The sequence below is a fragment of the Mastigoproctus giganteus genome, chromosome 4, assembly GCF_048544385.1.
Source record: "Mastigoproctus giganteus isolate SK-2022 chromosome 4, ASM4854438v1, whole genome shotgun sequence".
In the NCBI taxonomy this organism is placed as follows: Eukaryota; Metazoa; Arthropoda; class Arachnida; order Uropygi; family Thelyphonidae; genus Mastigoproctus; species Mastigoproctus giganteus.
In genome coordinates, this window is record NC_143578.1 from 192,398,667 (window position 1) to 192,419,951 (window position 21,285).

The following is a 21,285-nucleotide window of genomic DNA, read 5'->3' on the forward strand; positions in this document are numbered from 1 at the left end:
GAATGATGATATCCAGCTCAGGATCCCGGGTGTGCCAAGCCCATACTCACCAGATGTGAGCCCCCCCCCATCAAGGATTTCACAGTAGAAGATTGATCAGACTTACTTGAAATGCCATTAAACATCTGCCAAAGTTAAATGCCACTATAGTCAGCCTGGAGCCACTCAGTGAAATACATACAGAAAATGTTGATCAAGCTACAGCAATTACTATTAAAAAAATATCCATACAATGTCCACCATTTCCAAAATCATAGTGGGATGGCAAATGCACGGCAGCAAGAAATATGCAAAACAAGGTGTGGGAGATATTTCATTGATATCCCACAACATATAATTTAATAGCCTTTAGATGCGCAAATGTCAAATCACATTGCATTCTACATCAGAGCCAGAAAGATTCCTGTATCTGTTTCAAATGAAGGGAAAATGTGCACCCTATTAACACTCCAGCGAAACACTTGCCAAAGTTTCTGCTAAAGCATTGTAATATTCAGTGCTTTTTACCCCTAAACAGAAACATGAAAACAGCTATTGAAGTTGTTTTTGTTTAAGGCCTTTTATAGAACAAAACCTTAAGCAGCACTCTTTCTTCCAGGCAAATGCTGTCAGGACAAATGACATCCATTATGAAGTGATTAACGATCTTTCATTAGAATCTATGTATTACCTTCGTCTCTACGATAGAGGCTGTCTTGAAGAGTAGTTTCTGGAGTCATAAGGCATTCATGATATTTACCCCAAGCCACAAAAGGATCCAAAAATCCCAAACAGCTATCAGCCTGTAGCTCTGACCAGCTGATTGTTCAAGATCCTGGAAAAATGGTCAATGCTCACCTCATGTGGTATTTGGAAGAAAATGGCCTCCTTTCCAGGACACTAACACTTCATCATTTAGTCTGTGTAGAAATGTCTATCCAAGACACTTTCCTCAAAAAAGGAGGGAGGGACCTTGTGTTGGTTTTTTTTTTTTTTTTTTATATATGGAAAGAGCATATGACATGGCTGGAAGATTTCAAAAGACATTTATCACCTTCGCCTTAAGGATCACTTGGCAGTTTTTATTTAAACTTTCTATCAAACCAATCATTCCAGGTTCATGTGGGATCCTTTCTCTCTTGGTCCTTTTGCCAAGAAGGGAGTTCCCCATGGATAATAGTTAGTCCACTCCTCTCTGTACTAAGCATAACTCTTTTGTTATCGGAGTTAATTCTATCACTTTCTCCAGCTACCCTCTTTGTTGATGATTTTAGTATTTTTTCACAGCCATGTAACTTCAGGGGTGTTAAAAGACAATTGCAGTGAGTCATTGACTGCCTCAACTCTTAGGCAGTGGGTAATGGGTTCAGGTTTTCATCCCAGAAGGCTGTTTGTATACAATTTTGTTGAAAATGGAACCTTCACCCTGAAACAGAATTAAAGCTTGGACAAAATATCATTCTGGTAGTACCCAAGACAAAATTCTTGAGTCTTAAATTCATTAAGAAGTTGACATTCCTCCAACATGTCCATCGACTGCAGACAAAGTGCATGAGGAGCTGTGCCTCCTACATGCCATTTCATCTAACAACTTGAGTGTGCATGTCATTGCACGTTGCTTCATATCTATTGCCCACTCATCTGATCTAATTAGATTATGGGTCTCAGGTTTACATCTCAACTAGAAACAGCACATTGCAATGTCTAGACCCAAACCACCACTAGGCTATCTGCATTGTTACTGCAGCGTTTAGAACACCCCATGTTCAGAATGTATAATTCAAAGTAAATGAACTGTCTGTGTTGTGTAGGTGTATGCAGTTGTCCTTACAGTATACTTTTAAACTCAAATCCCTGCCAAACTACCCCATGTGGACATCTATGCTCAAGCCAGCCATGATGGAAAAATCACTCTAATACCCATCTGACTGCCAACTGTCCCTTTGGTATTTGTGTGCAAGAGGTACTCAGAAATCTTAGAATTACAGTAGATAAGGAAGGAGTTGCCCAGTTATTGGGTCAACTCTTTCCACCCAGACTTGCTCGTACACAATCATGTACAATTTGCCCATTAAAAACTAGTGACAAGCCTGCTCTGTCTCCTTTGTCTACCTGCAACATGTGCTGCACATTGAGCTGAAATTTCTGCCTTCTTGCCTGTCTTTACTGATGACTCAAAGTCAGAATCATCTGTGGGATCTGCTGTCATCGTCCTACTTAGTATTGTATCTGAGAATATACTTTAGAAATTCAACACACGACAGAGTTGTGTGCTATAGAGTTTGCCTTGAACCACATTAAAACCCATAATTACCAAAGTTGGAATGGTGTACTTGACTCTTTAAGCATATTACAGGCTTTATCAGTGATGAGTAATCCTCATCCCATCTGTGTTGGATTCAGTTGATTTTACATTTTCTTTCTGAATGTTCATTTGACATCCATTTCTGCTGGGTCACAAGCCACATTGGGATCAGGGTTGGTGAACTGACAGATGCTGCAATCAGGTTAGCAAAACTGAAAAATCATACAGGCACAGCCAATACATAATTGATTGTACTCCCAATGGTAACAATCGTGGCACGGACAGCCTATAAAATGCTATGTCATATTAAGCCTGTAATCAAAAGCAAGAACAACTTTCTCTCTCTCTCTCTCTCTCTCTCTCAAAACTGTGACATAGTTAAATATCATAATTACCTCTATGATATTATTATCTCTGGGAAGTGCTTATAAGAAACCAACGTGTGACTGAGTGATTTATCTATGCTTTCCCTGTGTTGTTATTTTTAGAGTAGTTCTTTTTTACATACCTACATTTATTTAAACTCTATGCCCAGAGCAAGAAAGGAAAGCTACCTCCTTTCTTTATCTTTTTCCTCATCTACATTTAATCCTTACTAATCTCCACTTGCTGTCACATCAGACACTATTTCTACCTCCCTGTAGTGGGGCCGAAAACAAAGGAGCAAATATGGATCACAATGTGTTTCCACCTTTAGAGCTGAAAAACTTGGCCAGAGACAAACTGGCCATGACATGTCTTAATCCAAGAAGTTTAAGGTAAGTTCCTCAGCAACAGATTTTCTTGAATTTCTCATATTGCACTCATATGCATATCAGCCTCTAAGTAAATTATCTCCCTTCCTTATCCAGAAATACCTTGAAAATATTGCAGGATCTCCTAACACAGTTAAGAGACAGCAATCAGGAGACCTGCTAGTGAAAACTATAAACTATTTTAGGCATTTGGGAAAAACTCCTACGAGTTACAAATTTTACTGGGATTCCAGTGAAATTATCTCCTCATGCAATTCTAAATGCATCTAAGGGTGTTATATCTGGCTGGAATTTGTTGAATGTCACAGAGGAAAGAGCTGAAGAGCTTCAGGAACAAAATGTCTTTGAAGTCAAATGAATTATGATTATAAAAGATAATAAACTAAAAGCAGGTTATTCACATTGCTGCATTCATCCCTACATTCCTTCCTAATCCCTTCATGTTATAAGTGGCAAAAGTATGGCTGATCTGAAATGACATGCAATTATAGCAATGCAAAAATCTCTCCTGTAAGGTTTACCCTGTTTTTAGCCAAATAAGAAGACTGCTGTTGAAAATTGAAATCATCCGTTTGTAATCTTTTATCAGATCCCAGCACATTCAGGAATAAAGGGGAATGATCTGACCGATAAAGCTGCAAAAGATCTATCAACTTTAGATTTAACCTCTCTCCCTATTCCAGCCTCCGAATATAACTCATCATACAAGGAGCATGCCTTGCACAGTGGAAAGAGCTATAGCACACCCAAACCAATAATAAACTTTATCAGTTGAAACAGGACCCGAAACTTTGGCACTCCGGCATTCAGACTCTAGTGAAGGGAAAGAAGCGGTACTTTTTACACAGGGCAAGAATAGAACATATGTACTTAACTGATTCACCTCCCATCTACTCACATATGATGATCCTCTTTATAGTCCACACACTCTCCAACGCATCTAACATTAAAACATATTCTGATTGACTGTTTTCACTATCAACAGAACAGAACTTCAGCCCTTCATTCTCTGGCTAATCTCTAATCAACAAATTGGAATATATCATCAGTTCTAAACAGGTTTCTGTAATGAAAATGGTTTATTTTGTCCACCCCAGTTCTGTATTTATATTGTTTGATGAAATATAAGATATATCATAATATGTGAGACCCACTTTCAGGACCTAAAAACAATATAAAAAAAAATTTTATGTAAACATAGGTCTGATTTTTCCATTTCTGAGTTACGTCCATTTTTATGTTCCAGCAACCACCTTCTGCTCAAGAGTTCCAGGTGTCAGTCTGATATGTCGTTCTGATGCTGATGGGTCTACCGTTATCCGAAACTCATTTTCTAAATGAACCAATTTCCTTAAGGCATTCATAAGATATATGAATGCCTTAAGGAAAGGCGTATTCTCTGAAAGGTCTTATTTGACACATGATGATCGATTAGGGACATTTTCTGCATACTGACATCTTGCTTCGGCTGCATTGCAGCTAGCAGGTTCATACATGAGATACATGTCTGCCATCTCTCAGTTTGAATAAGCCTCCACTATCACAGCAAATGCACACTACCATAATATTAATAACAAGCTCCAAATGTAAGGAGAACTAACTGAAATTACTCAAAGAACACAGTATCTTGTTTACATAACTATCAGCAATGCCCTTTAATATATATTGAATATTGCTTGTAAACAGTTGATTGTAGGGGTCTGGCCCAAAATCTCGACAGCATCTACTATATTGTAAAAATATATGAATATAATTCTATATATTTATTAGTTTTTAGTAAATAAAAATTTACATTATTAGATTAATTTTGTATAGAAAGAATAGAAAAAATAAAAATTTTAACAATAAATCAAATACCTCTTTCAATTTGAAGATCATGTTTTCTGTTACAAAAACAAACAGTTTTCAAATACGATCAGCAAATAAAAACAACTTAATAATTTTACTTTATTATATTGCATTTAATTAGTAATTTTTCAAGTCAAATTTTGGATTTGTGTAGGATGTTTGAACAATAATTATAGGTAATAGCATTGAAATGCTAAAGATAAAAAACTTGAAATAAGAATACTTTCAGAATATGAAAATTTAGAGTAATGTATTTTGGCAGCTGCATAACATTTGTCGTAAATATCATTAGCATAACTAAAACTGTAAATATACAGGTATTTATTTATTTGCGACGTACTTTTACGAATTTCTTTGACAAGTACATTAGGCATGACAATGGATTCTGGCAGGATATTTTGAAAGGAGTACCAGGAAAAAATATCCCATTTTCTTCTTATTATTATAATACTTTAATATTGAAGTATATTAGGATTATTATAATACTTAAACATTTGATTATAAGTTGTATGATTTTTTTTGCAAATTTTAATTTGTGATTTTGATTTTTGATATCATTAAACTGTGATTATTGTCAGTAATGTGGTTTTTGTGAACTGATTGTGTACTGTTAGTATATATATATATATATATATATATATATATATATATATATATAGACAAAAAGGTAAATAACAGTATATTTGTGCATATGGTAGGGGAGTTGAGCTATCAGGTGTAATAACCATGGAAAAATAGGGAGAACCTGTAAGTAAAAAATCAATTTACCTGAAATAAAAATAAAATGCAATTAATAATTATTGTAAGCACCTAACACTGTGGGTCCGAGGACTTTTAACTACTTCGTCAAAGGGTCGGCAGCAAAAATCATAGGAGCCACGGCAATAAGCCAGGTCTCTGTTTCTGTTATGATGTACATGTAAACGGTATACATATACATCACAGCCAACCCAACAGAGACCAGAAGGAAGAATAAAAAACTATAAAATAAAAATAATAATGGTAAATAAATGATAAATAAAATCCTGTAGAAAGAGAAGAGTGAAATGTAAACTCAAAAAAATCTGAGAGATGGGGAAAAACAAGAAAACTTATTGTCTGTATGGACCGGAGACATTGAAAGTCAGTGTTGATTGGAGGAGAGAGCCGAGTGTTCCCTTGCGGTGTATATATGTGTCAGTTGAAGTAGCTCCATGTGTGTGGGGGGGGTGAAATCGTAAACCGGAACTTACCCGTGTAATGGGGAAGTGAGCAATTAAACAGATGAAGCAAAAATCCAGCAGAGGGAGAAACAAAAACTAACAAAGTAGTGTGGAAAAGAAACTAAACTTTGTAATAGAAGAAACAAGTAGCAATAATAGAGAAATAGCTTATCTTGATATTGCTTTAGGCCAGCCTAATTGCTCACAAGAAATAAAATGTAGTAAAAAGAACAGCAGAAAGTAATTGAAATGGAACCTAGTATTGCTTGGTGATACGGGGGGGGAGACATTCCTCTGTGGTTGATTTCATTTACCCCTGTCATTAGTGAAGTACAGTAGATTCTTGATTTTCCAGGATAGATGGTAAAAAAAAAAAATTTCCGGATAATCGATTTCCCAGTTAATCCAAAAATACAGTAAGTCCCCAACATACGTAAGAGATATGTTCCTGGACTTGTACGAAAGTCGAGTTTTTCATAACTCAGGAATGACTAATAAAATATTGCTGCTATATCCCTGATATGCCAAAATTACAAAAGCCACATAATATCCTCAGAAGAACGAAGAAAAATAGTTATATATTTTTAATTAGTTCAATTAAAAACTTTATCTGGGGTCAGCGCTGAAGTAGCCAGAGTGGCACATAAGAAAAGAAAACATAAAAGGAAGAAAAAACACATATTATTGTACTGTAAAAACTAATATGTATTTCGTAGCCTTGGTTATTATAGTTGACTTCATTGGTGCTGATCGCTTCTCGCATTCTGTCTTTCTCCTTTATTGTGTTCACCATTGCCACTAGAGTGACCAGCCATCCTGAATTTTGCTTGACATCCTGATTTTCAGATCTCTATAGAGGCATCCCAAAAGAACCCTAGGCAGAACGCCATTTGTCTCTATTTATCACATAATGCAAAATAAATAATATAAAATATAATAATAGATCATACTAAAATTCATTAACTAGCATAACATGAATATGTATAGAAAGTTTAAATAAAATAAATCTCCATTTACATCTTCAATGTTTATTTCTATTAGATTCCCGGACACGAACAAAACCAAGCTTCTAATTGATACGCATGTGTGTGCTGCCACATTGCAATATATGTGAAACATTTTCATTGGCATGCATAGATAATGCAGAGTTTTGCCATAAAATATACGGTATTTTATAATCTAATGTACAGTGAAAAAATCCTGATTTTTTTGGTCATCTTAGTTGCCATTGACAAATCTGAATTCCGCACAATACTTGTTAATGTTTGGCCATTTTCATATGTCATTATCTTGATTTTCTGATCCAACTCGATTGCTTTCCTTTTCTTCATAGATTTACCAGTACTGCTGTCACTTATTCTCTTAGTCGGCACCATGATAACAGTCAAAATTAAATTTTCTGAAAAGAACTTCACAGGGTTAAGCCGAAAACTCACTATTATCACCACACGTGAGCTCACATTTTACTAAAGCACGTTTAACACCACGCACTACTCACGTGTCTAATAAAATGCTTCCCTTTATTTTTACGACGTCAATTTAAAATCTAATAGCTTCCCTTTATTTCTTACAGTGTCGTGTATGGTTTGGTCACCAACATTATAAATGGTTTATTAGGGATTTAACAGATGCACCATTTTCAAACTTTTGAATAATATCAAGTTTTTGTTTAATTGAAAGCACACCTCTTGCATTTGCCTGGAGACATAACAGTCAAACTATTGAATGCTGCAGAATACTGGCTCCTGATGTGGGCTACCTGAAAGTGTCATCTCTCACCACAATTTCACACAACACCAATGGCCAAAGCACTGAATTTAACCACATTTCAGCCTTAATGAACGAATGAAGACTAATCTTCACCATTAAAATGATCACCGGAAAAATCTCAGCGGCCAACATTTGGGACACTTTGTGCTGGCGGATCCTCCAACCAGTGCTTTGCTCCACTCCAAAGCTTCCATCTAGGTTACGTTTTAAAGATCAGTTCCTCCCTTATCAGAAGCTCCATCTAGTTCAGTCCTTGGACAGCGACCTGTGCAAAATCGTTGATGACAAAAAGTACAGACCGACTCATCCTAGCTCTGCACGTGTGTTACACAACCATCAATTGATGTCAGATCGCTCCGGCTCGGCAAGAATTTCAAGGAAACTTGAATTCAAGAAAACTATCTTGTGTTATTTTAATTTATTTTATTATTTTAATTTGATGTATTATTGTTATTATTGTATTTTATATTTTTAACTATTTCAGTCTGCTGTATGCTATTTATTTATCCTATTATTTATTTATTATATTTCCAACGAGATGATATCTCTGCTGCTTGTAACCTCCTGGCTCAGTGCCGTGAAGGGTATTGTAATGTTTTATTTTTATGTTATTAAAAATAATGATCATATTATTATTTTTGTGATATCTAAACAAAAAAAAAATTCCAACATCCCTGACATACATAATGAAACAAAATTTGTCCTTTTGCAGTGCGACGGAACAAAACAATCACTGTGACTCACTAAAGCAAACTAAACATTTGTTCTCTCTCTCTCTCTCTCTCACTTTTTTTTTTTTTTTTTTTTTTTTTTGAGTGGCAGGTGTGAAGGACAGCAGGAGTTGCAAGATAATAGGCACACTAATCTCCCAGTGATGACTTATAATGCCGCTTCTTGTCACTTATTTACTACTTGCAAAACCTCTATACCTGTTCTAGTTGTTACTTGAATTTTATTATTTCTGGTTGTTTTTTTTTTTTTTTTTTTTTTTCCCTTTTTAATTTGGACTCTTGAAGTGTCTGCTATATATAACATAAACTATTTCCATTTAGCCTAAGACCATGGCAATTCCTTGACCTTATAAGCAATTTAGCGTAATTTACAGCAGTTTAATGTGGTTACCAGTGAGTAAGAAGCTTACTCACTGGTAACCACAGCTGTTTTAAGAAGCTTTGATTCTGAAGTTTAACATATCACTTGTACTTAAATTTAATTAATTCATTATACCTATTAACTTTAGCTTATACTTTGTATATTTGTTGGTTTTCATCTCTTATTAAATTGTCTCCTCATATTATTTTAGTTATTTCAGAGAGAGAATTCTAGCTCTTCATTTAAAGTAAAATTACAAAAAGTAAAAATATGCACGATTTACTTACTTTTGTCAGCCAACATTTTTCTAACTAATTTAAAATGAAACAAATTTGTTCTTTCACAGGCATTATCAGCAGCTGATTTAAATTTAGTATTATATGCTTGTGAAGGTGTAAGTCCCAGTCAAGTATTTAGCCAGACACCTTGCCCTTTGCAGCAACCTGTATTATTATCTCTTATTCAACAGCTTTCAGGAGATTTGTTGTCACATACTGAGCTTAAATTAAGGTAAGTAACATTGATGGCTCTTGAATGAAATCATTTTTTTACCACTTTGTGTAAAGAAAATTAATTTCTTTAATATTAAATGTAATATTATTTTCATTATTTTTTTCTTTTATCCCATGAAGAACAATTGTATTTAATCTCTTTAGGTTAAAATGACCACTGCTCATTAAAATGGTTGTATTTAGAGCAGTTGTCAAACTTTCACTTTATTATGTACACTGTAATTTCTAAAAACTTCATCATTTTCCTCCCCCCCCCCCACCAAGCTGCACAGCCAACTTGCAGTCCTTTTATTCTGTATCCTTGTTACCCCAAAGGCCATTGAAGTGTTGCATAATTAATAAATACACTATTATGCAGTTAGGACTATTATTATAATTATTTGAGTTATAAATGGATATTGATAAATAGCATCTTTTTATTAACAAATTAGATTAAAAAAATATACTATTTTTGGTGGTTTTGATAGTTTATTCTGACTGATTCCATTTAAACATTATACATTAATCAGAAAAACTTTCCCAGAATGCAATGTATTTACTTTTATCTGTTTTGTGAAAAGTAGTTTTTTTTTTAAAGCTGTGTACAATAAAGCTTCAAACCAGTAATTTTCAAAAAATCCTGCACATTTTTAAAAATTTTATACTAAAAAATAAATAATTTTACAGTCTTAGCTTTCATTGGGTGCTTTTTTTTTTTTTTTTTTTTTTTTTTTAATTGTGTAAGTTATGGTTAGAATAAGTTATAGCTTCCCAAAGCTATGGCAATGATATGAATCATTGATATGAATTTCCTTAATATGAATCAAATGCACTCTGTGGTGTAATTGGGAAGCTTATTGATAACCAAACTCTGTATCTTTCTCATTTAAATATGGAATATCCCTTTGGGTATGCTGGTAAAAATTTGGAAATTAGAAGCCTGTAATTGAGAAATGCAACTAGAACACTAATTTATTGCAGTTTAAAGTTCCCGAATCCTCTGCATAGAGGAACAGAAATTAAAGGCTTTCAGATATCTTTACTTAACAAATTTATTTTGATACGGTGCCTGCAATGGAGAAATTGCAGGCTGCATTGATTGCATGGTGCAATCAATGCAGCCTGCAATCAAAAAGACTTCTGGCAAGAAGGGAGAAAAAACTCAACTGATGTTTTTATGGCGTGAAGCTTGTATGACAAGGTCAGTTTTCATTAAGAGCAAATAATGGGACATAAAGTCAGCATACTTTCTCTCATCAACAAACCAGCCAATCACATCATTGTAAGTTTGACATCAGTAAACACATTTCAGGAAGCTTTAGTAAAGGTTTCTGTTGGGGCCTAAAGTACAAACTTATTCACATAGCACAAAGCTACAAATGATTTTAGTAGCTTTGTGTTGTGTGAATGTTTCTTGATTGTGAATTGACAGATTTTTTTAATTTATGCTTATTATAGTTCACAAGATATGTTTCTACTTTATTCTCAGTGCAGTGCAGGTGAGCAGCAAGGTTGGCCCATGTTGTCCTGTTGATAATTTAGTAAACAATTGCCTGTAGAGATTGAGAAGTTACGATTCTGCCGTATAAGACAATTTACAAGACTACACTTGAAATACTGTGTCCAATTTTTTTTAGGTGTGCTGTATACACCTAAAAAAAAGGTCTGGTTTCACTCAGACCAAAAATATTGTTTATTTCCATTTTTACTATTCAGTGCCTTTCAGTGGTATCAAAAACAGTGAGTCGAGATTCATAAAAATTGGTTTAAGAATGGGTTTTAAAAATGGATTTTGTTTTCACAAGGACATTACAATTGTCTTAGACACCTTTTCAGTGGGACAAAGTGGTTATTTTAGCAAATTCAAATTCTATGTGGGAAATGTTCAAGGAGGTTATACTGGAAACTACTGAACTTTTCATATCATTGAAAAAAATTGATTGCTAAATTCCCAACAAAACCTCTAGTGAGCGCTGAAGTAAGCTAGGCTAAACATGACTGCTAGCTGGTTTCTACTAACAATTCCACTGAGTCAAAAATTTTGTTTTATTTAATTGTTATATATATATATATATATATATATATATATGTATGTATACACACACACACACACACACACACTTATTATTACTGTCATTAATCTTAGCATTAGCATTGGTAGAAGCATATGATGCAAGAAAGCAAGTTTATACAGCATTAACCAAAAAAAAAAAAAAACCCAACCTTCCCATTTCACCTATCCATTCACTCCAAATGTTTGTCTAGTTCTGCCTTGATTTTATTTAAGCTGTCAACTTCTACAACAACAGATGGATGATAGCGTATTGTCATTAACAACCCTACCAGCCTTTATATCGTCTGCAAACTTAGACATTAAGCCTGATATACCTTCATCAATATCATTAATAAATATAGAAAACAACAATGGACCCAACACTGAACCCTGGGGGACTCCACTAATAACATTAGTCCACGAAGAGCAGTGTCTATTGATTACCACTCTCCAACTCACCCATCCCTTTATCTATAGCAGCATTTTGCCCTTAATGCCATACTGATCCAATTTGTACAGTAGTCTTCCATGTACAACAGTGTCAAAAGCCTTCCTAAGATCCAAGTATATGATATCAAAATTATTTTTTGCATCCATTTCCTTTGTGACCAGATCATAGTATACACTGAAATTGATCAGACAAGACTTCCCCTTAACAAACCTATACTGTGTCCGAACTATAACCGAAGTGTTGTCTAGATGATCCTGCAGTACTTCTTTAACCAATGCCTCCATATCCCCGGAACAGAAGTTAAACTAAGAGGTCTGTAATTACTTGTCACCCTGTGATCCTTCTTTGTGAATTGCACATCTCCAGTCCATGGGTACCTCCCTTGAGTCCAAGGAAGCTCTCATAATTATGGCTAAGTGTTTCCTTACTTCCTTTGCTGCCTCCTTTAATATAACTGAATAGATCCCATCCACCCCAGGTGCCTTTTTTATGTTTATCTTCAACAATTTCTCTTCCATTTTGCTCTCAGTTATTAAAAAATCATTTAACTCACTACCATAGTTTATTACACCTGTAGTATTCCCCTCCCTGAATAACTCCTCATGTGTAAACGCAGGTGCAAAATACTCATTCAGTTTGTTAGCTACCTGAACAGGATCATCAACATTTGAACCATCGATATCAAGTGGACTAATCTGATTCATTCCCGTCCTTCTTGAGTTTACATAAGTAGAAAACTCTTTGCTGTTTTTCTTTGCATCCTTTACCAGAAATTCCTTGTAATCTGCCTTTGCCTGCCTAACCTTTGTGACTTGATTACAGACCAACTTATATCTTCCATAGCCTTCTGTGTCACCTGTTAATTTTTATGTATCCCTTGCATTTTTCTTCTCTGCTACATGTCTCATTAGTTCATCTGACATCCATTTAGGCCTAAACATTGAACAGTATTTCTTGGTTGGTATGAAAAGCCTAGTAGCTTCCAACATATCCTTGAATGCTTTCCATTTAGAATTTGCTGTTGGTAACATCATCAGTTGGTCCCACTGTATAGACTTTAAAAACCGTCTCAGACCCCCGTAGTCACCTTTATGAAAGCAAAAACCCTTCCCTTTACCCATGATGGTAGTTACCTCTTTGAGTAGATCCCACATCGGTACACTGTGATCACTGCCACCTAGTGGCTCCTTTATCTGCAGATTCTCAATGCATGAAGAATCATTACTGATAATCAAATCAAGAGTATTACTCCCTCTGTTTATGGCCCCGGGTGCCAAGTGTTATAGTGATCAAGCAATTCCCTAGGTGATTTCTAGAGCGTTTTCTCAAGGCTACAGTTTTGTTCAAGTTTTTTTTATGTTCTCATTGAGTAATAATCTAGTCTTACAAATTATACATAAATTTCAGAAAGGGAAAAACCACCTTTCTTTTTTTTTTTCCTTTAAATTAACTTACTAACTTTTTTACCACTTGGTCACTCTAGCGGCACTGCTCTTGACTCTCTATAGTGGGGCCGGTAACCTGGGAGAAGAAATTCACTCTCCCAGGGCTGAAAGGAGCAAAGATGGATAAGATATGTTCCACCTTTAGAGCCATCGAGCTCAAGACTACCTACCACATCCATTCTGCTTGCTTGAAGATTTAAATGACTTCTCTGCAAAGTTGCAAAGGTGACGACTTTTGCCGGACAACCAATAAAAGTTACTCCTCATGCCACCCTAAACACTATTTTCAGACAAGACAGGAGTGACTAGCCAGCTTGTGGAGGAGTGGCGGTTCTTATTAGAAACAATGTTCCATCGAAACACCTTGTTCTTCAAACTCCTTTTGAAGTAGTGGCAGTGCACGCTGTAATTGGGACCACTCTTACAATAGCATCTATATATATCCCTCCTAATTTCTCATTCTCTTCAGATGACCTAGAAAATCTAATAGACCAACTACCACATCCATTCTGCTTGCTTAGAGATTTCAATGACTTCTCTGCAAAGTCGCAAAGCTGACCACTTTTGGCAGATAACCAATAAAAGTTACTCCTCAAATTACTCCCTTTGAGGAGTTACTCTGAACTCCTCAAAGGGAGTAATTTCCAAATGGGATTTATTAATAGTATCAGAGGAGGAAATCATGAAAGCGCTTGGTGAACAAAGTCATCCAAGCGAGGAGGAGCATAATCCTCACTTTTAGCTCACCCATCCTACCAACATCTGTCAAAGCAGGATATCTCCATTGTCGTGTCCGTCCTTATATCCCCAATTCCATTAGGTGCTATAAGTGCCAAAAATACGGACACTCCCAAACTGCATGTCAAGGTGAGGTAATATGTCCTAATTGTGGATCAAGGGAACACAGTTAATCCGAATGCACTGCTACCACTTCTCATTGCCCAAACTGTAAGGGTAATCACTCAGCTTTCTCCAAAACATGTGATCTATGGAAGCAAGGAAAAAAATCCAAAAATATAAAGTGAAGAACAAAGTTACATATTCAGAGGCAAGAAGACAAATAATAAAGACAAAGCCAAAACGTACATATGCCACAGCTGCTCTATTCCAATCCATAGCTATTCAAACAGATATTTCAGTTCCTTCAAATATATCCATCGCTAATTGGACACATTCCATACTGTCCTTCCAAACAGTGTCCTCTGCAGCAAAAAACCGAACAAGCCAGTAATTTCCAGCCGATGTTCCTCCAACAGCAAAATCAAAAGTGACAGAAATCACAAAACTGCAACCTCTTATTTCAATCGGAATGGATATTGATCAACATAATGAAGCCGATGATGGAATTTTGGAACTTCATGCAACTGATGAAATGGACACGACACATCCTTTCTTTCCTAAGAAAGAAAAGGCAAAAATAGATAAGATACAAACAAGCTAAACTAAAAAGCAGTCAGAAACAAAAACAACCAACAAAACCGCTTAATGGAAAGAATACTTTAATGGAATTGTAGAGGCTTTCGTAACACAAAAGATGATTTATATGATCTCATCGAATGCTATGAACCAGCAGGCATATCCCTTCAGGAAACTTATTTAAATTCACAATTGTGTCCTACCATAAAAAAATTACACTATTTTCAGACAAGACAGGAGTGACTAGCCAGCTTGTGGAGGGGTGGTGGTTCTTATTAGAAACAATGTTCCATCGAAACACTTGTTCTTCAAACTCCTTTTGAAGTAGTGGCAGTGCGCGCTGTAATTGGGACCACTCTTACAATAGCATCTATATATATATATATATCTCCCTCCTAATTTCTCATTCTCTTCAGATGACCTAGAAAATCTAATAGACCGACTACCACATCCATTCTGCTTGCTTGGAGATTTCAATGCCCATCATTCTCTGTGGGAATCTCCAAAAATTGACAAGAGAGGTAAACTAATAGAATCACTTCTTGATATTTGTCAACTTACTCTTTTTAACACTGGCGAGCTTACCTATATTCATTTTTCTTCAGGATCCATGAGTGCAATAGATCTATCAATCTGTTCTCCCTCTGTATATACCAATACAGAGTGGTTTGTTCTTGAAAATCCAATGAGTAGTGATCATCTACTGATCCTCTGCAAGCTACAAACACGGGTAAACCCCCCCCCTCACTGCGTCGCTCCACTTTGAAGTTTTGTAGGGCACATTGGAACGATTATGCCTCACATATCCAATTTAATGAAGAAATAGTCCATTCCCAGCCCATAGATAATGTTACAGAACACATAAGTAATCAAATATTGCAAGCTGCCAATTCTGCAATACCAAAATCTTTGCAGGGGAAGCGCAAACAGTAATTCCTGGTGGAAAAAAGATTGTACACATGCTAAACAGGAAAAAAACAAAGCTTGGAACTTGTTTTGCAAATTCCCCACAACTAGTAACTTAATCACCTTTAAAAGGATGAAAGCCAAATTCTGCCAAATAAGACAAAAAGCAAAAAAAGATGCCTGGATTAGCTTTTCCTCAAGTATAAATAAGGACATGGACAACAGAATCATCTAGAGCAAGGGTTCCCAACCTTTTTTTTTGCTTGTGGATCCCCGAGTCCTAACTTTACATATGTGGACCCCCATATACGCATATGTAATATTCCTAAATGAAATATTTATTTGTAGGTTAGTAAAAGCTAATAATTAAACAATTCCAATATAATATAAAAAATGTAAGTTACAAATTTTGAAAATTTTAATTGACAGAACTGAAACATATTTTTACTTGTAATGACAGAATTAGTAAAAAAAAATTTTAAAAAATACTATTTCAAACGACATATATAAATTTATTCCTGAGGCTATTAAATAGGCCCTACTAATGAGATCCTTGTGGCTGATGTTTTGATATTAGCATTTTAATATCTAGCTCCATTTTTGTGAGAGTCAGACGAAGATCACCTCTTTTTACTGTATCAAGTCGATTACGATTTTTTGTTAACAGCTGTGTTATACGACTAAAGCCAGATTCCACAAGATAAGATGATGGGAAAACAGTGACATACATTTAGCTTTCTCCCATAAAAGTGTATATTTCCATGCAATGTCACTATTCTTCCATACATCATGCTTTCCTTTTTTGAATAGACTTCAGACTGTCTCATCAGACCGCAATTCAACAAGTTCCTCTTGTAAATCAATTTCAACATCAGCAACATTTACCTCTAATGGAATCAGCACCCAATCTGGGATGTTCAGTTCTAGTAGGTCCTTGAACCTAACTTGCATGTCTTCAGAAATTTTTTTTTAAATGATCAACATACACAACACAATCATCATCTTTTAAATCACTGCTAACTGAAGCAAGGTTTGGAAAATGGTCAAACGCACGGCGTGAGATATTAAGACTGTACAATTTGAGTTTTCCTAGGAATGCATTAATGGCTTCTTTGCTAAATATTAAATCACAATTATATCCTTGCTACAGCTTATTAAGAGAATTCAGTTTTTCAAACACATCTGATAGGTAAAATATGTCTGTTTTCATGGCAACCAACTGTTTTCCAATTCGTTTAAAAAGATACAATACTGTCCCAAAGGACGACAAAGACAATTGCCTTTAGACAACCATCGCACTTCTGTATGCAGTACATAACAGTCAAATCCTTCATTTTCATCACAAAATTTGCAAAAGAGACGATCTTGAAGAGCATTAGCCTTAATGAGCAGCACAAGCCATTAAATTTTCGAGTGGAATATTTTTTTCTCTAAAATAAGACTGGACTTCCTTAAATATTGTTTCACCTTTAGTATCTGTTTTGAGGAATCTTGCAAAAAGCATTTCCTCTCTGAGTTGATTATCATCCATACATCTTACATATGCCAATAAAAGTGCTTCATTGCCCATCAAAGTTGATTCATCGAGTTGCACTGCAAACTGTTTCACTCGTGATTGAGCAATAAGTTGATTTTCTACATCTTCAGACATTTCATCAATGCATCTGGATATTGTGTTATTGCAAGGAAGGTTATCGGTGATTTCACGTGCATTTTTGTTTAACATTGTTGAAATTACAACTGATATCGAAGGCAAGATGACAGTTTCACCAATGCTATGTGGCTTTCCAGATTTTGCTGATTTCATATGATGCTAATAAACCACTATCTTTATTGCTTGCTTGTTTACTAAAAATCTGATCCAGTTTGTTTCTTCCTTGAAAAGTGTCTCGTAGTTTTCAGAAATACTCCACTGATTTATTTTTCTTTTCGCTGTGCCTTGTCTCCAAATGGTGACGAAGCTTACTTGGCTTCATGCTATCATTAAACAGCACAGTCATACATATAAGACACATTGGTTTTGTGATATTCTCTGGTGATTCAATAAAACCATATGATATATTCAGTCAAATATTGTCTTGTTTTCTTCTTTGCATAAGCCATGGGTAATCTGAAAACAATAATAATATTATTAACCGCAAATATTTAATGTTGGAAAATGCTTGTAGGAAATGTAGTTCACTAGAACAATAACGTTCAATAACACAAACAATAGATTTCACCACGACGATGCCGATTACTCACTATAGAATGAAATGACTGCCTCTGACTGACTGACTGACTGACTGACTCTTTCTAGATTAGTCGGTGCTTAAGTGTTTTCTTCTTCGAGAATTTTCTATGGAAAGAAAATTTTTTTTGCGTCAACTAAAGAAGGTTCCAGAAAATACAAGTATCTTCTAACTGCGAATTTCTGGACTTTTCTATGACATTAGTTTATTTTATTATTTTTATTTAACAAATCATTTTATTTATAATATTTTATCATGAACCCCTTAGCTCATATTATGGACCCCCGAAATACAATTTTTTTTCTTGTGGACCCCCTCAAAACTTCTATGGACCCCGGTTGGGAAACGCTGAACATATTTGCTTAATGGTAAATATGTTCAGTCACCAGCTACAATATTAAATTGGGAAGAGGAGTTGTCATCACTGGTAGAAATAGCAAATGCTTTAGTGGAATCATTTGCCAGTACATCAGCAATATCCACCTACAACCCAACCTTTCAACGAATTAAAGAATCTGCAGAACAGAAAAAGATCAATTTTTCTGCAATAGTTTCACATTCATACAACCAGGCCAGAACTTTTAGGGGCACTCAATAAAACATCCTGTAGTGCTGCTGGTCCTGATAGGATCTGACAACAGAGCCAAAAGAACATTGTTAAAATATTACAACAGAATATTCTTAGAAAATACCTACCCAATCTCCTGGCGTCGCGCTATTGTTCTAGCCTTCCCGAAGCCAGGAAAGGATCGCTCCTTTCCACATAACTACCGTACGATTTCACTGACTAGTTGTTTAGGCAAAGTCCTGGAAAAAATGGTTCACACGCGGCTAACGTGGTTCCTGGAAACGAACAACTTGCTAAACAGTATGGATTTCAGAAGAATTGGTCCACTCTAGATGTGATGATAAAAGCAGAAGCAAATATCCGTAATGCCTTCATAAGACAACATCTAGTTATGATCAATCTCGATATTGAGAAAGCGTTTGATACCACCTGGCGATACGGTGTTCTTCAAGATCTTCATTCTTTCGGCTTGAGAGGGTAGTTACCTCAATTTATTCAAAACTTCCTATGCCACAGAACATTTCAGGTTCGATACATGAACAATTTATCCAAATCATTTGAACAAGAGGAGGGTGTACCGCAGCGTTCCATTCTCAGTGCAACATTATTTTCAATAAGAATTACAAACATGACACAGGAAGTACCAAATATAGTAGAATCGTACATGTTTACAGATGATCTCATTATCTCTTGTAAATCCCACACTATGAACACCATTGAAAGGCAGCTTCAAATTTCCATAGCTAAAACAGAATCATGGGCATTACGGAATGGTTTCTCTCTAGCAGAAAAGAAATCCACTTCAATTCATTTTTGTAAAAAATGCAAACTACATCCGGACCCAGAAATATATTTTAAAAAATGCCTGATTCCTGTCACCAAGTTCCGTCTATTGGGGTTATACTTAGACAATAAACTTAATTTTGCTTCTCATATAGCTTATCTTCGGACAATTTGTCTTAAAAAACTGAACACCCTAAGAGCTGTCTCCACTATTTGGATTTCAGGAAAGCTTTTGACACTGTTGCGCATGGAAGACTATTGTACAAATTGGAGCAGAATGGTATTAAGGGTAAGTTGCTACGATGGATAAAAGGATGGTTAAGTGCGAGAAGACAGAGGGTGGTAATCAATGGGTGCTGCTCTTCTTGGACTAATGTTATTAGTGGAGTCCCACAGGGTTCGGTGTTAGGTCCACTGTTGTTTTGTATATTTATCAATGATATTGATGAAGGTATATCAGGCTTAATGTCGAAGTTTGCAGATGATACAAAGGTTGGCAGGGTTGTTAATGACAGTAATGGCAGTGTGCTACTGCAACAGGTTCTAGATAATTTGGGCAGATGGGCTAAGAAGTGACAACTGAAGTTTAACCTTGACAAATGCAGAGAAATGTACCAACTGTGTGGTACTACACTTAAGGTGGTATAAAATGAAAAAGACCTGGGAGTAATTGTGCAGTCAGATATGAAGTTCTCTGAGCAATGCAGACAGGCTGCCAGGCCAGGTCATGGGGTTTTGTTAATGATATATAGGAATTTTGCTAGCAGGGAAAAGGAGGTGATTATCCCTCTGTATAAGGCAATGGTCAGGCCACGCCTTGAGTACTGCGTACAGGTCTGGAGGCCTCATTTTAGGAAGGATGTAGATTTACTTGAGCGTGTACAGAGAAGGGCAACAAGATTGGTGAGGAAAATGAAGGGATCCTCTTACCAAGAGAGGCTTAAATTCTGCAAATTACAGTGGCTGGAGACTAGGCACCTGTGTGGTGATCTGATTGAGGTATATAAGGCCTTGAATGGGTTGAGCACGCTGAATTCTGATGGGATCCTTCCACTTGTTCAGATTACGAACCTAAGGGGGCATAAATTCAAATTAAGAAAAGACAGGTGTAGAATAGATGTGCGGAAATTTGCCTTTAGCCAATGGGTGGTTAATTGCTGGAACAAACTTCCATCTGTCGTTGTGGAAGTTGATAGGTTGAATAAATTTAAGGAGGAACTGGACAGGTATTTGGAGGGAATGGTGTGATTTTTTTTTTTTTTTTTTTTTTTGGCTGATGCTGCATAAGCTCATACATTTGCTTTCTTGCATCACATGCCACTACTACTACTATGTCCTGGAGTGCTGATAGAAGCTCTCTCCTACATCTCTATAGAGCTTTAATAAGATCACGCTTAGATTATGGATCACCGGTCTATGATCCCGCAAGGAAAAGTTCCCTATTACGTCTGGACACCATCCAGCATAGTGCCCTTAGGATAGCTGTGGGAGCCTTCAGAACATCTCCAGTTCACAGCCTGTACATTGATGAAAACGAACCTCCTCTTCATCTGCGGAGAAAAACTATTGTGTAACTATGCAGCAAAGATTAAATGTAATCCATCCCACCCAATCTGGCAGTACTTGTTTGACCCTCAGTTCACCATGCTATATCACAACAAACCCAATGAAAACTGCCCCGCAGGACTTCAATTGTAAAAACTCATAGTCATTTGGCATATTGACTTTCAGAACATATTCCAAGACCTTGCTACCCCAGAACCTCCCTGAGTGTTTACTCACCTCTCTGTGACAATTTTTTTAAGATGGGGAAAATCCTCCCTGACAAATATCACCTTTCAACAGCTGCACAAATCGCATTCCAACTCAGAGAAAGTATGTATCTATACTGCAGAATTATTTGCAATAATAACTTCCATATTGAGCAATCTCTTATATATACAGACTCCTTAAGTGCAATCACTGCCATTCAATCTACCTTTTTTCCCTC

The 21,285-nt window shown here is 35.9% G+C and overlaps 1 protein-coding gene across 1 annotated transcript in view; it reads left to right on the top strand.

Moving 5' to 3' along the window:
* Nucleotides 1-21,285, top strand: part of Ge-1 (Enhancer of mRNA-decapping protein 4 homolog Ge-1) — a 527,075-nt gene that overhangs the window by 499,610 nt on the left and 6,180 nt on the right. The window contains exon 25 of the mRNA XM_090372439.1: nucleotides 9,298-9,461. Coding sequence (XP_090228565.1) covers nucleotides 9,298-9,461 — 164 coding nt within the window. The remainder of the gene's footprint in view (nucleotides 1-9,297; nucleotides 9,462-21,285) is intronic.